Source organism: Mirounga angustirostris, unplaced genomic scaffold, assembly GCF_029215605.1.
Source record: "Mirounga angustirostris isolate CCGP_5_RB_7025 unplaced genomic scaffold, mMirAng1.0.hap1 SCAF_6, whole genome shotgun sequence".
NCBI classification, from domain to species: Eukaryota; Metazoa; Chordata; class Mammalia; order Carnivora; family Phocidae; genus Mirounga; species Mirounga angustirostris.
In genome coordinates this window covers 81,973,208-81,987,528 of record NW_026991714.1, presented here as the reverse complement: position 1 = coordinate 81,987,528, position 14,321 = coordinate 81,973,208, and the positions used below count along the sequence as shown (strand labels likewise).

Below are 14,321 nucleotides of genomic sequence, written 5' to 3'. Positions count from 1 at the left end.
GGATTTTCTCAAATGTCTCACTCAAATTAGAGAAAACGTCTAAAAAATAAAGTGAGTGGCTGAAGGGTGAGGAAACAACAGAGCAGTTTAGCACCCCATCTTCTGCAACGTCAAAGGGAAAGCCTGGGGCCTGCGCGTCAGGAGGCCTAGATCTGATTTCTGCTTCTGCTGCTCTGGGACATGCTGGGCAAGCTGCAGGTTTCTGGGCCTGTATTCTCATCGGGGGAGGCGGGGGGAGGAGGGGAAGGAGGGAGGAGGAGGGGGAGGACGACGACACCAGTGGACTGCGTTTTGACATATACATTCCTGCAGCCCAAACCTAACCACTCAGCACGTCTCAGGTGGGCCCAAGACTCTGTTTTTAACATGTGTGTTCCCAGAACTCTGAAGCACGTGGACCACAGATGCCTACCCTTGGAGAAACACAAGCCTGAATGACCTTGTGTCCCCACCAGCTCTTACATTCTACTGTAATATCCCTTTACTTCAAAGATAAAGTATATACAATTTAACAACTTGAAGGAAAGTGACAGCTTTTGAAAACTGGAGTAACAGGAGGATGGTTGTAATAAGATGAGAGTAGAAATTAAATATAGGTCTTTCAGATGAACAAATGACACCTTTTTTTTTTTTTAAAGATTTTATTTATTTATTTGAGAGAGAGAATGAGAGAGAGAGCACATGAGAGGGGGAGGGTCAGAGGGAGAAGCAGACTCCCTGCCGAGCAGGGAGCCCGATGCGGGACTCGATCCCGGGACTCCAGGATCACGACCTGAGCCGAAGGCAGTCGCTTAACCAACTGAGCCACCCAGGCGCCCCCAAATGACACCTTTTGTTTTATACTGTATATATCTGAAAACCAGGAATATAAAGTAATAGATCTGTGTGTGTTTTAAATCTGATGATCTGTCTAGTTGCTACTTAAAAGAATCACAGAGTTTACAGCCTCTCAAAGTTTGGAAGATCATGTCTGTTTAGCGAGCCTGTTAAGATACAGACATCTGAGCTCCACTTCTGAAGATTTTAACTTTGTAGCTTGAGGTAGGGCCCAGACAGAGATGCTAATATCCGACAAAATTTAAGAATTCATGTACAACCAATTCATAGCACTTAGATCCTGATTTTAAAAAATTAGTTTATACTGAGATTTGCAGAAGACAATCTATTCATTTTCATTTCTTTAGCCTACAACTTGAGTTATTTCAGTCTTATTTGAAAGAATTTGTCCCTCACCCAAACCTTATTCCTTTAGCCTCCATGCCAGAAAAATTGTGACAAGCTTTTGTCCAGGGTACAGGAGCTGCTCCTTGTAGAACAGTTTAGTGACAGAGTCTCAAGGGCCCCTTAAACTAGTTTTTAAAGGCTCCTGGTGGTACATTCGAGAATGAACCAGTAAAAGAAGGGAAGGTGCTGGATATTCCAGTCAGATGGTGCGTTACACCTGCCCCTGGCCCCATGTCTGCACTGCCTTAGGAAGCTGCCTGAGCTTCTGATCTGAGTTTTCCCCAGGGCTGGGCTATTAGCTAGCTTCTTGGTGAGCTAAGCGGATACCTTCCTTGGCAGAGTGGTCTCATAGTTTTATGAAAAATCTCTGGACTGAAATTAACGATCTCTAAATTTTAAATTTCTATTTTTAATGGCAAGTTTATGGGCAAAACCCATGTATCTGTTCCAGGCTACCCTTTCGGGTGATGTAAGAATACAACTACTTCTAGGAGGAAACACTATAAAAATGCTTTCGAAAAAATGAAAAATAAAAAAAGCCACAGTCTTGGGGCACCCGGGTGGCTCAGTATGCTAAGTATCTGCTTTCGGCTCAGGTCATGATCCCAGTGTGCTGGGATTGAGTCCCACATCGGGCTCCCTGCTCGGAAGGGGGCCTGCTTCTCCCTCTCCCTCTGCTGCTCTTCCTGCTTGTGCTCTCTCTCTGTCAAATAAATAAATAAAACCTTAAAAAAAAAAAAAGCCACAGTCCATTTGCATCCTCAAACAACATGCAGTGCCTCAAACAGGGGGTGTGCCCCATCCTCAACACCATGCTGTCGAGGGGGTCCCGAAAGAGTCTCCTCTCAGGGTCTGCTCTGCTTTCCCCAGTCACTGACAGCCTTCAGGGAAGCTGGGTCCTAATTCTTTTATAGGAATCCATCCTCTGCAGAGCTCTGAGATGTCAAGACGGAAATTCCACTGGGCACCTTTGTTCCCCAGGAAATGTGCAGGACAGGTGGCCAAGAGCAACTGCATCAAGGGTAGTTCTTCTTTCTTAAAGAATTCTCAGGAATTCATAGATAGATATTTAAATAAGCATGATTCAAGAAGACAAACACAGCCACTCCCATCACAACAAAATTCCCTCTACAGTTCTAAGCTAATGCTCCTGACCCCAAGTTTTAAAGGAATCTAACAAATCCATCCTTGAAATGTGATATATTAGGAGAAGCATTTAAGAAACTGTTCTCTGAAAGATGGAGTCTATGTTTACATATTCACATCATGAGGAGAAAGCGTCCACATGAAGCAGGAGGGGAAGCAGAGTCCACTGGGCCACCTCCAACAGAGGGACAGATGCAGGCATCAAAATGCACCTCGCTTGCTGGGTCAGGGAAGAAAAGGTTCTTCCCTTCTGACTGACCAACAGCACGAAGTCCACTACAGCTATATGGCCACGGTCTAGCAGTTCTGCAGAAGTCCCCACCTGGCTGCAGCATAAACCAAACATAGCCACACGGGGCCAACAAAGTTCAAGGTCATGGATTTTTCAAGATCACCCATTATGGTGAAAGACTGGATGCTTTCCCTCTAAGAGCGAGAACAAGACAAGGATATCTGCTCTACCACTTCTACTCAACACTGTACTAGACAGTCTAGCCATGACAGACAAGAAAGAGCAATAAAAGGCATCCAGATTGGGGGGAAAAAAAAAGTACAACTATCCCCACTTGTAGATGACATGATCTTGTATATGGAAAATCCTAAGGCACCCACACAACTAGTAACTTAATAAATGAATTCAGCAAAATTGCAGCATACAAGATTGATATATAAAAATCAATTGTATTTCTATACATTCGCAATGAGCAATCTAGAAATGAAATGTAAAAACCAATTCCACTTATAATGGTATCAAAAAGAATAAATATTTAAGAATAAACTTAGAAGAAATGTAAGACTTGTACTCTGAAAACCACAAAACATCACTAAAAGGAACTAGTAAGACATTAGTAAATGGAAGGAGATCCATGTTCATGGATCAGAGACTTACTGTCAGAATGGCAGCACTGCCTGAAATGCTCTACATGTTCACGGACACCCCTTTCAAAATCCCAGCTGGCTTGCTTGCAGACACTGACAAGCTGATCCTAAAATTCGTATGGAAATGCAGGACCCAGAAGAGCCAAAACAATCTTGAAAGAGAACAAAGTTGGAGGATTCACACTTCCCAATGTCAAATCCTACTAGAAAGCCACATATTCAAGACAGTGTAGAACTACGGTAGAAGGACTGACACACAGATCAAAAGAACACAAGTGAGAGCCCAGAAGTAAATCCTTACATTTACGGTCAGAAAGGACAGTGAGGAGGTTAATGGTTGGTAGGGGCTGGGGGAGGGGAGAATGAGGAGTGTCCACTAATGGACATAGGGTTTCTTCTGGGAGTGACGGAAATGGTCTAGAGTTAGTGGAGATGCTTGCAGAACTCTCCTATGCTGTGAACCAGGGTAAGGTATATGTGAATTATGTATCAGTAAAGGATATATGTGTCTTTTTTTAAATGACAAAAAAAAAATCACTTTTTCTGTCAAAGTATGGAGTAAGATTAGGTACATGAATTCAGTGCACCCTTCACCTTTCAAGACTTACCCTGAATGATGTAAATAAAACCACCTGCAACCCCCTCCACGCCTTCCATGAATTCATGAGGCAAGGCACCCTCCCCAGCCTGAAAGCAACAAGAACAGAAGTACTCAGTGTTTCATTACTAAAAATACACTTCTTCTATTTTAAAACTGATGTGCCAAAATTTATAATGTGACTCCACAGCAATAAACCCATCTAAGACGCACACGATCAGGATGACATCAGTATTCTCCTATTTTTGCTATCTGATTGTTCTCTTGGTTACTATATTAAAGATCGGGTGCACATGGCAGTCCATAGTGCTCAGAATTCCAACTGACACAGAATCATAGTCTTGAACTTGCTACCATAATAGTACAAAACCAATTTTATTTTGCATCCCAACCCTACCACTTAAAAAAAAAAAAAATGATCACCTTTGATTTCTCGGAGGCTGAAAACTGCCATGAATTCAAATACATCTAGGCACATTTTTAAAGTTTGCTCTACCGCCCAGAGAAAGCCCCTCGCAAACAAATTGTTCAGACAGAGCCCTACTGCTCGCTGATGCTGTTGGAAGGTGCCCACGGCCAGCGATAGTCCTCTCGGCCTCCGGCGATGGGAGGAGCTTTTACAATTAGAGATCTACAAGTTCCCCAGTGAGGGGGTTCCCCTCTGCACGCCAGCGTGAAGCCCCAGCGGGGCCGGGCCTGACTGCACGGGTGTGTGTGTGTGTGTGTGTGTGTGCACGCGCCCACCTGGCCCATCCCCTCACAGAGCTGTACTGCACGGAGCAGTTTCAGGGCCGTAGAGAGACTCTGTCCAGAGGTGGCCGTGGGGACCTGTAGCTCAATGTGGAGGAAGCTACTGAAGGTGATGCTAACGTTTCCAGCTTTAAGGAGCCAGGAAAGGTTGTACGCTCTGTTTTTTCATCGTGTACTCTACATTGTTTTGGCTTATTTAGAACTTGATAGTACTTTTTATCTAAAAGGTCACAGCTTGACTTTTAAAAGTTTCTGACGTTCTCACTTGCTGGCAAGGGAGGAAGACTCGGGGAAACTTTCAGCTTTACGCATTTATGATGGAAACCTTTATTTGTACGTGGGGTTTCCTACAAGGGGCCACCAAGATACCGACTATTTTTTAAGGTTAGCTGAGTGTGTAAGCGTTCTTTAGCCCTCTACAACTGTATTTACCCCCGAAGTGGATCATTTGAGTCTTTCCATCTGAACCTAGTCCTCAACTCAGGGAGTCTGATTTGCTTTTGTGCAATCAACTTAATAACTACAGAATTCCGGCACATTTTGGATATTTTTAAGTTTCATAAATAGAAAAGGGGGCGACATATTAAAGGCACTTGCGTTGGAAATAAGGAAAGAAAAGAATACAACTATAATTAAATTTCATAAGACATTCTATGTTAAATAAAGGACTATTGTAATAGAGGATGAGATCTTAACCACGACCCACAAGGCTAAGTTTTGTAATTATATATGAATCTGTGATCTAATGTCTTTCTTCCTCACTGGAGTGTAAGTTGCACTGTGGGCCAGGAGTGGTTTTCTAAATGGGTAACAGCATACCACTTAAGGTTCATTTCAAATTCGGGAATTAATTCACGTGAATAAGACGAATAGTTAATGAAAACAGACTAAGCCTGTGAACTGAGATACTAAGCACTCTCCTAATCATTACATCAGAGCATCAGGGAGAATGAGACTGTTTGTGACACCACCACAAACACCTCTTGTGTATTTAAAGCTCACCGCTTGAAGTCTGTCTACACCTTATCGTCCTACACTTACTTGGAGATATTTACCCATTAAACTGTTTTTAAATCTGAAGCAAATCTGAATAAATGAAAAATATGAGGCAGAAATCCCAGCAATATAAACGAAAGCAAAAGCTCCATCGTATTTTCCAGTACTGCCGTCTATGCGATTTTAACGAACATCCTGCTATAAAGGTGAGGGAGTGAGGATTCTGAATACTACTGAGCAAGTGTCCTTCCAAATGTTAGCTTAAAAATTATTGAGAAATAAAATATCACACTTTTTAAAGTGCACCAATCTTAAGGCACTACTATGTATTTACTAACGCGAGTGAGAAAATCATTGAACATCTGAGTTGTTTGTCTTTACTATGGTGACTCAACATTTTCTGCTGTACATGCTCTAAAATACCCCAGATTCATTGTTCCACATTCCCTGGGTTGATGTAAACATAAAGTAAAAAACAGTTTTTCTGTTTGAAAAAATGCTAAAGTATGCTGAACAGCCTTAGGAAGAAAGGATGACTTACCGTAATGACTCGGAGAACACCCCCGCCATCATTTACAGTCACTTTGTGGAGATTTCTTGACACAAGGCCTTGGAGGTCTTGGCTCTCCCACACGATGGTACCTTCAAAGCTCTTTTTGCAGAAAGATGAAGTGAGTCAATTTCTTTATTGTTGTCATTTAGGCTTTAAGTAAGCTTTTAAAGAAAAATTAATTTTTTTCAAACATATTGGTTAAAATTTTTACGCCCCTACTCTAACACACACCACTGTTAACATGTTGGTGTATATTCTCAAGTCATTTTTTGTTCCATGCACATCTGAAAGATGCAAGTACAAAGAGTGCAGAGACCATTTTGCACACTGCTGTTTGCATTTCCCTCTACACTGCAGCGTTTCCTGATGCGACCACAGCTCGTGTGACCATTTGCCACACACACCTAACATGCCATCGAGTGTGTGCATCCCAAGTCACACAAACACTTGCCCACAGGCAGATCTGAACTCTACCAACTATCTAATGAAGCATGTTTTGGTGTAAATGTTTATTTTGTTTCAAAATACACTTTCAGAGGTGAAATTATGGTGACAAGAAAGAAATAGAGAGATTTTATACGGATTTTGGGACACAATGCCAAACTGTTTTTTCGAAAGGAAATTATCTAATTTCCCAATTTACAAAAATACTATTTGCATTGTATTCTTCTAAGTATGGGATGAAAGCAAAGACTTAAGTTTAAGTCAATTTAAATTAAAAAATGATTCCTCATTTTATTGTGTTTCTTTTGATTTCTAATGATGTTTATAAATTATATAGTCTCTCCTGGGAATTACTGACCCATGCTTCTTTGCCATTTAGCTACTGAGTTTTCTATTTTTCTTATTAATCTATGTTATCTTGTAATAAATAATTCTGTATATATATTATATTCTAAAATATTTTTTCAGAATTGTTTGCCACTTTTTTTTTACTTAAAAAGTCCATAAGTTTTATCTTGTCAAATCTGACAAGCTTTTTGTTTGTGATTACTATTAAGTTCTGGGCTTAGAAAGTTACACTCCCTGCCCGAAGGTTTGACACACATTTAAGTTCTAGTGTCTCCAAATTTCTCCATGGGGGCTCAGCTGCTCCTTTGTACTGCTCGGGCCATCCCCACTGTCAGCCCCTCTGGCTTGCTCCAGAGATCCAACAGAAGGCAGCCGGCATCCAATTCTCTATCACATCAGCCTGTCTTCTTTTCCTAAAACCACTTACCACTCTGGTATTTCCTGTTTATTTTCCTATTGTCAAACTAACTTTTCCCACTAGAATGCAAGCACCATGAGAGCAGGGATTTTGTCTGTTTTATTGACCACCATATCCCCAGCACCTAGATGGCCTGATATGCATAACAGGCACTTGAAAAATATTTACTTAATAATGTTAAACTCAAAATTAATTGGAATGATTTTTGGTCTAGAACACCACACAAAAGATATAGCATTAATATTCTTTAAAATTTTTCACATACTAAAATTAAGAGATAAAGCACTGTACAGTAACGTCTCAGTTAGCCAGCTTTATAAGGACACTATACAAAACTGCACTTGTAAAGTAAGCGAGCCCAGTGGTTTGCAAGCTTTTTGTAAAGCATTACAACTTTTCTACGAAACAGATAAAAACACTAAGAGTCGGGATTCTTCAGGCAGTCTGTCACCTTATATTCAGCTAATGGATCCTTAGTCTGCACTGCTCCTGATGCGCTTTGAGGAGCCCCAGGGTTCCTAAGGGCAGGCGTCCCAGATACACTATGGGTGGTCACCGCCTGACCCGGAGAACGGAAAAAGCGATGCCTACCTCACGGGGCTGGGCCGGGGGTTAATGATGACATGCGTGCGGCATGCAGGGTCTTTGCTCAGTGAAACAGAGCTTTATGACCACTAGAAGTAATGCAGAAAGTGAAGGGCCCCTTTAAAAGATCTCGTTGTCGGGGTGCCTGGGTGGCTCAGTCGTTAAGCGTCTGCCTTCGGCTCAGGTCATGGTCCCAGGGTCCTGGGATCGAGCCCCACATCAGGCTCCCTGCTCCGCGGGAAGCCTGTTTCTCCCTCTCCCTCTCCCCTTGCTTGTGATCCTGCTCTCATTGTGTCTCTCTCTGTCAAATAAATAAATAAAATCTTAAAAAAAAAAAAAATCTCATTGTCTTATCTTGGAAATGGGCGCTGATTATTATTTTTTTTTAAGACTTTTTATTTATATTTTGATAGAGAGAGAGATCGTGAGAGAGGGAACACAAGCAGGGGGAGTGGGAGAGGAAGAAGCAGGCTTCCCGTGGAGAAGGGAGCCCGATGCGGGGCTCGATCCCAGGACCCTGGGATCATGACCTGAGCCGAAGGCAGACGCTTATTGACTGAGCCACCCAGGCACCCCGGGCAGTAATTATTTCCATACTCTCCTTGGAAAGCCTTAACTCTCTACTCTACTTGACATTGAACCTCAATTCCCTAAAACATTCTTACAGATGTATACACAGAAGGAAAAAAAAAAAAAAAGCCTAGGGAGAAATATACCAAATATGCTGGGAAACATGTGGATATTAATATTCCTCTAACCTTTCCATACGTAGTCAAGTTTTCTTTTTTTTTTAGATTTTATTTATTTATTCATGAGAGACAGAGAGAGAGACAGAGGCAGAGGGAGAAGCAGGCTCCCTGCGGAACAGGGAGCCTGATGCGGGACTCGATCCCAGGACTCCAGGATCATGACCTGAGCCGAAGGCAGACGCTTAACCATCTGAGCCACCCAGGTGTCCCCGTAGTCAAGTTTTCAACAGTGGATATTCCTCTCATATATTTTCATACTTTCATGATCACGAAAAAAATATTTTAAACATATGTATACAACGAAATAAATTTGGGGTCAATCTTCTTCCAGACACGAGGCGTTACTTAAACTTTTGAGTGTCTACTATGTAGCAGGCTGTGGGCTACTCGAAGATTTTTATTAAAAGAGTCAAATAGCTCCTATCTTCAAATCCTTATAATAAGCCCTGCTAGGGTCAGTAACAAAGGCAAGGAGCCTGAGGAGAACAGCGAGAATTTCAGTTGACTGTGAGAACGGAGCAGAGTCTTGCAGGCATCTGAGTCAGGAAAGGGAGAAGTGGACGAAAGCACTCATCAAAAGGCAGATGTGAAGCGCACTGCATGTTCAGAAAAGCATGAAGCAGTTAAGTGCTGCCGAAGCCCCAGGCTGAGGAAAGGAGATGCAGAAGGTAGGCTCCCATCAGCGCTGCCTGCAGGCATAGAGAGTCTGTCCTTCATCTCGAAGGGGGCGGGGGGGGGGGGGGGGGGTGGAGAAGCACTTCCGTTTGCAAGCACAAGAGTGACGCAATCCTAGCTGCAATTTTAAAAGGTCACTCCAGTAGCAGAACAGCATAAGGCGGGCTGGTAGGGAGAGTGGTAACTGGACTATTACAGAGGTCCAGGTGACAAGAAGTAAGCACTTATTTAGAAATGAAGACTGCCTTCTGAGAAACTGAAGGAGACACAAATATACAGAAAGATATTCAAGCTCATAGACTGGAAGTATTAATATTATTAAAATATCCATACTACTCAAAGCAATCTATAGATTCGATATAATCTCTATGAAAATTCCAATGGTGTTTTCGTAGAAATACAATAAAGTATTACTAAAATCTGTATGAAACCACAGAAGACCCCCAAATAGCCAAAGCAACTGTAAGAACAACAAAGTTGGAGGCATCATGCTTCCTGATTTCAAACTATATTACAAAGCCACTGCGAACAAAACAGTATGCTATTGGCATAAAAACTGACACATAGATCAATGGAACAGAAGAGAGAGCCCAGAAACAAACCCATGCACATATGGTCAATTCATTTACAAGAGAGGAGGCAAGAATATACATGGGAAGGACAGTCTTTGCAACAAATGGTGTTGGGAAAACTGGACAGCCACCTGCAAGGAATGTACCTGGACCACTACCTTAGGCCATACACAAAAATCAACTCAAAATGGGTAAAAGACCTGACACCATAAAACTCCTAGAATAAAACCTAGGTGGTAAGTTCCCTGACACTGGTCTTGGCAATGATTTTTTGGATTCGACACCAAAAGCAAAGGCAACAAAAGCAAAAATAAACAAATGGGACTACATCAAACCAAAAAGCTTCCGCACAGCAAAGGAAACCATCAGCAAAATGAAAAGGCAACCTATGAATGGGAGAAAATATTTGCAAATGATATACCTGACAAGGAGTTACTATCCAAACATATAACAGCATAACAAACAACTCAACAGCAAAAACCAACAATCCAAATGAAAGATGGGCAGAGGATCTGAATAGACATGTTTCCAAAGACAACACACACATGGCCAACAGGTACATGAAAAGATGCTCCCCATCACTCATCATCAAGGAAATGCAAATCAAAACCACAATGAGAGACCACCTCACACCTGTCAGAATGGTGACTACAGTCAGAAAGACAAGAAATAAGTGTGCTGGCGAGGATGTGCTGAAAGGGAACCCTTGTGCACTGCTGGTGGGAATGGAAACCGCTGTAGCCACTGTGGAAAACAGTATGGAGGGTCCTCAAAAAATTAAAAATAGAACTACCATATGATCCAGCAACTCCACTTCTGGGTATTTATCCAAAGGAAATGAAAACACTCACTTGAAAAGACATCTGTGCCCTCTTGTTCACTGCAGTATGTTTACAATAGCCACGATGTGGACGCAACCTGAACGCCCACAGATGGATGGGTGGATAAAGAAGATGTGATGCAAACACACACACACACGCACACACACACAGAGGAATATTATTCAGCCACAAAAAGGAAGGAAACCTTGCCATTTCCAGCATGAGGGCATTATGCTAAGTGAAATCAGTCAGACAGAGAAAGACAAATACCATATGATTTCACTCATATGTGGAATCTAAAACATTTTTAAAAGCCAAAAAACAAAACACTGAATTCTTAGATATAGAGATCAGATGGGTGGCTGCCAGAGCTGGGGGCTGGAGGGCTGGGAGAAACGGGTGAAGCGGGTGAAAAGGTGCAAATTTCCAGCTGTGAAATGATAAGTCCTGGGGATATAATGTACAGCATGGTGAGTACAGTTAATAACGCTGTACTGAAAGTTGCTAAGTGAGTCGATCTTAAAAGTTCTCATCACAAGAAAAGAAATCTAACTGTGTGGTGATGGATGTTAACTAGACTGTGATCATTCTGCAATACTGAATCATTATGTTGTACACCTAAAACGAATATATGTCAATTATATCTCAATAAAAAAAGGGGGGGGAAAGATTGTCTTCTGAGTTGAACTAATTAAATGCTTACATTAAAGGGAACAATGTCTCTAATAACTGAGAAGAGCTTTGAGATTGAAGCTTAATTAGTAAACTCACTACCTTAAAACAAAATATCAAGTAGCCACTATACAAAAGCTGGGTTAAGAGAGAAATCTGGGCAATGGAACAATGTCCAGTGGGAGAAAGACGCAGGAATTGGAAGATATAAAGCATTCTAGTCACACCTCACCTGAATGAGGCAGCTCTCTAAAACAAACACGTCCCACTCCTATAAGCAAGTTCAATGATCAAACCAAGTGCTGTTCTGATTTGGGTTTTTGCTGTCTGACATCCCAGTAAGCAGGTTCCCAGACACGGGTCATTACTTTCAGTTCTAATAAGCTAACACCCATTAAAGATGAATGAACGGATATTCTGGTTTACAAACTGGTCTTCTGTTAATTTATTCAGTGTCATTCAATGAGAATCTGATCATGTCTAAGTGAACTAACTGGAAGGTCAGTGCTAGAACCTGAAAGCTAAGTCCTAGACCCTTGGCAACGTGAGACTGCTCTGGGTTAATCATGTGTCTTTCTTTTTTTTTTTTTTTTTTTAAAGATTTTATTTATTTATTTGAGAGAGAGAGAAAGCATGAGGTGGGGAGGGTCAGAGGGAGAAGCAGACTCTTCGCCGAGCAAGGAGCCTGATGCGGGACTCGATCCCGGGACTCCAGCATCATGACCTGAGCCAAAGGCAGTTGCCTAACCAACTGAGCCACCCAGGCGCCCTATCATGTGTCTTTCTTCTGGCAAAACAGCCTCCTGCCCTTGGTATACATTCCTCTAAAACTTTAATAGTAATAAAATTTTTTAAAAAATTTAAATTGTAGTTAGTTAATATACAGTGCAATACTGGTTTTAGGAGAATTCAGTGATTCATCACTTACATACAACAACCAGTGCTCATCACAACTAGTGCCCCCCTTAATCCCCATCCCCCACCCACCTCCCTCTATCAACCCTCAGTTTGTTCTCTATTGTTATGAGTCTCTTATGGTTTGTTTCCCTCCTCCCCCACCATAGGTTCATCTGTTTTGTTTCTTAAATTCCACATATAAGTGAAATCATACAGTACTTGTCTTTCTCTGACTGACTTATTTCACTTAGCATAATACCCTCTAGCCTCCACGTATGTCATTGCAAATGGCAAGATTTCATCCATATATACATACACACACATCTTTTTTTTCCATTCATCTGTGGACATTTGGGCCTTGCCATGTTTGGCTCTTGTTGCTAATGCTGCTATAAACATTGGGGCGCATGTACCCCTCTGAATCTGTATTTTTGTATCCTTTGGGTAAGTACCTATTAGTGCAATTGCTGGATCATAGGGTAGTTCTATTTTTAACTGTTTGAGGAACCTCCATACTGTTTTCTACAATAGCTGCACCAGTTTGCATTCCCACCAACAGTGTAAGAGGGTTCCCCTTTCTCCACATCCTCACCAACACCTGTTTTCTTGTGTTGTTCATTTTAGCCATTCAGACAGATGTGAGGTAGTATCTTATGTTTTTGGGTTTTTTTTAAGATTTATTTATCTGAGAGAGAGAGCATGCGAGCATGTGTGAGTGGGGGAGGGGCAGAGGGAGATGGAAAGCAGCAGACTCCACACTGAGCACAGAGCCCAATGGGGGCTCAGATCCCAGGACTCTGAGATCATGACCTAAGCTGAAATTAAGAGCTGGCCACTTATCCTACTGAGCCACCCAGGTATCCCTCACCGTGGTTTTGATTTGTACTTTCCTGATGGTGAGTGATGTTGAGCATCTTTTCATGTGTCTGTTAGCCATCTGGATGTCTTCTTTGGAAAAGTGTCTATTCGTGTCTTCTGCCCATTTCTTTTTTTTTTTAAGATTTTATTTATTTGAAAGAGAGAGAGAGAGAGCACATGCAGGTGGAGGGGCAGAGGGGAAGCAGAATCCCTGCTGAGCAGGGAGCCTGACTTGGGGCTCGATCCCAGGACCCTGGGATTATGACCTGAGCTGGAGGCAGACGCTTAACCAAATGAGCCACCCAGGTGCTTGTCTTCTGCCCATTTCTTAATGGGATTATTTGTTCTTTGGGTGTTGAGTTTGATAAGTTCTTTAGAGATTTTGGATACTAACCCTTCATCAGATATGTCATTTGCAAATGTCTTCTCCCATTTCATAGACTGCCTTTTCGTTTTGTTGATTGTTTCCTTTACTGGGCAGAAGCTCTTTATCTTGATGATGTCCCAATAGTTCATTTTTGCTTTTTTTTTTTTTAAAGATTTTTATTTATTTATTTGAGAGAGAGAGAGAATGAGAGAGAGCACATGAGAGGGGGGAGGGGCAGAGGGAGAAGCAGACCCCCCGCCGAGCAGGGAGCCCGATGAGGGACTCGATCCAGGGACTCCAGGATCATGACCTGAGCCGAAGGCAGTCGCTTAACCAACTGAGCCACCCAGGCGCCCCATTTTTGCTCTTTTTCCCCTTGCCTCCAGCAACGTCTGTACTAAGAAGTTGCTATGGCCGAGGTCAAAGAGGTTGCTGCCTGAGTAGTGATAAAGTTTGGGAGAACTGATACCAAATACATCTGATAGGATTTAGTGAGTGCCTGGATATGAGAGGTGAGGATAAATCCCATGATTCTGGTTTGGGTGCCTGAAAAAAGGAGACAGTGCTACCCAACACTGAAATACAGGGGGAGATGAAAATGGATGGGACGGAGATGATCTCACCATCAGAATGCCCCTAGGACACTCACATGGAGAAGTTTTATAGGCAGCAAAAGTATGTATGCAGTACCTAAGAGAAATGTGGGCTGTAGTTGGATTTAAGAGCCATTAGCAAACAGGTGGTAATGGATAAAACTGCCCAGGAAGAA

At 42.1% G+C, this 14,321-nt stretch overlaps 1 protein-coding gene across 2 annotated transcripts in view; it reads right to left on the bottom strand.

Moving 5' to 3' along the window:
• B3GALNT2 (beta-1,3-N-acetylgalactosaminyltransferase 2) overlaps window positions 1-14,321 on the bottom strand; it is a 57,420-nt gene that overhangs the window by 7,583 nt on the left and 35,516 nt on the right. For both annotated transcript variants that reach the window (XM_064594614.1, XM_064594615.1), the window contains exons 6-7: window positions 6,135-6,245; window positions 3,858-3,936 (exon numbers count right to left, since the gene is read on the bottom strand). In XM_064594614.1, the coding sequence (XP_064450684.1) occupies window positions 3,858-3,936; window positions 6,135-6,245 (190 nt within the window). The remainder of the gene's footprint in view (window positions 1-3,857; window positions 3,937-6,134; window positions 6,246-14,321) is intronic.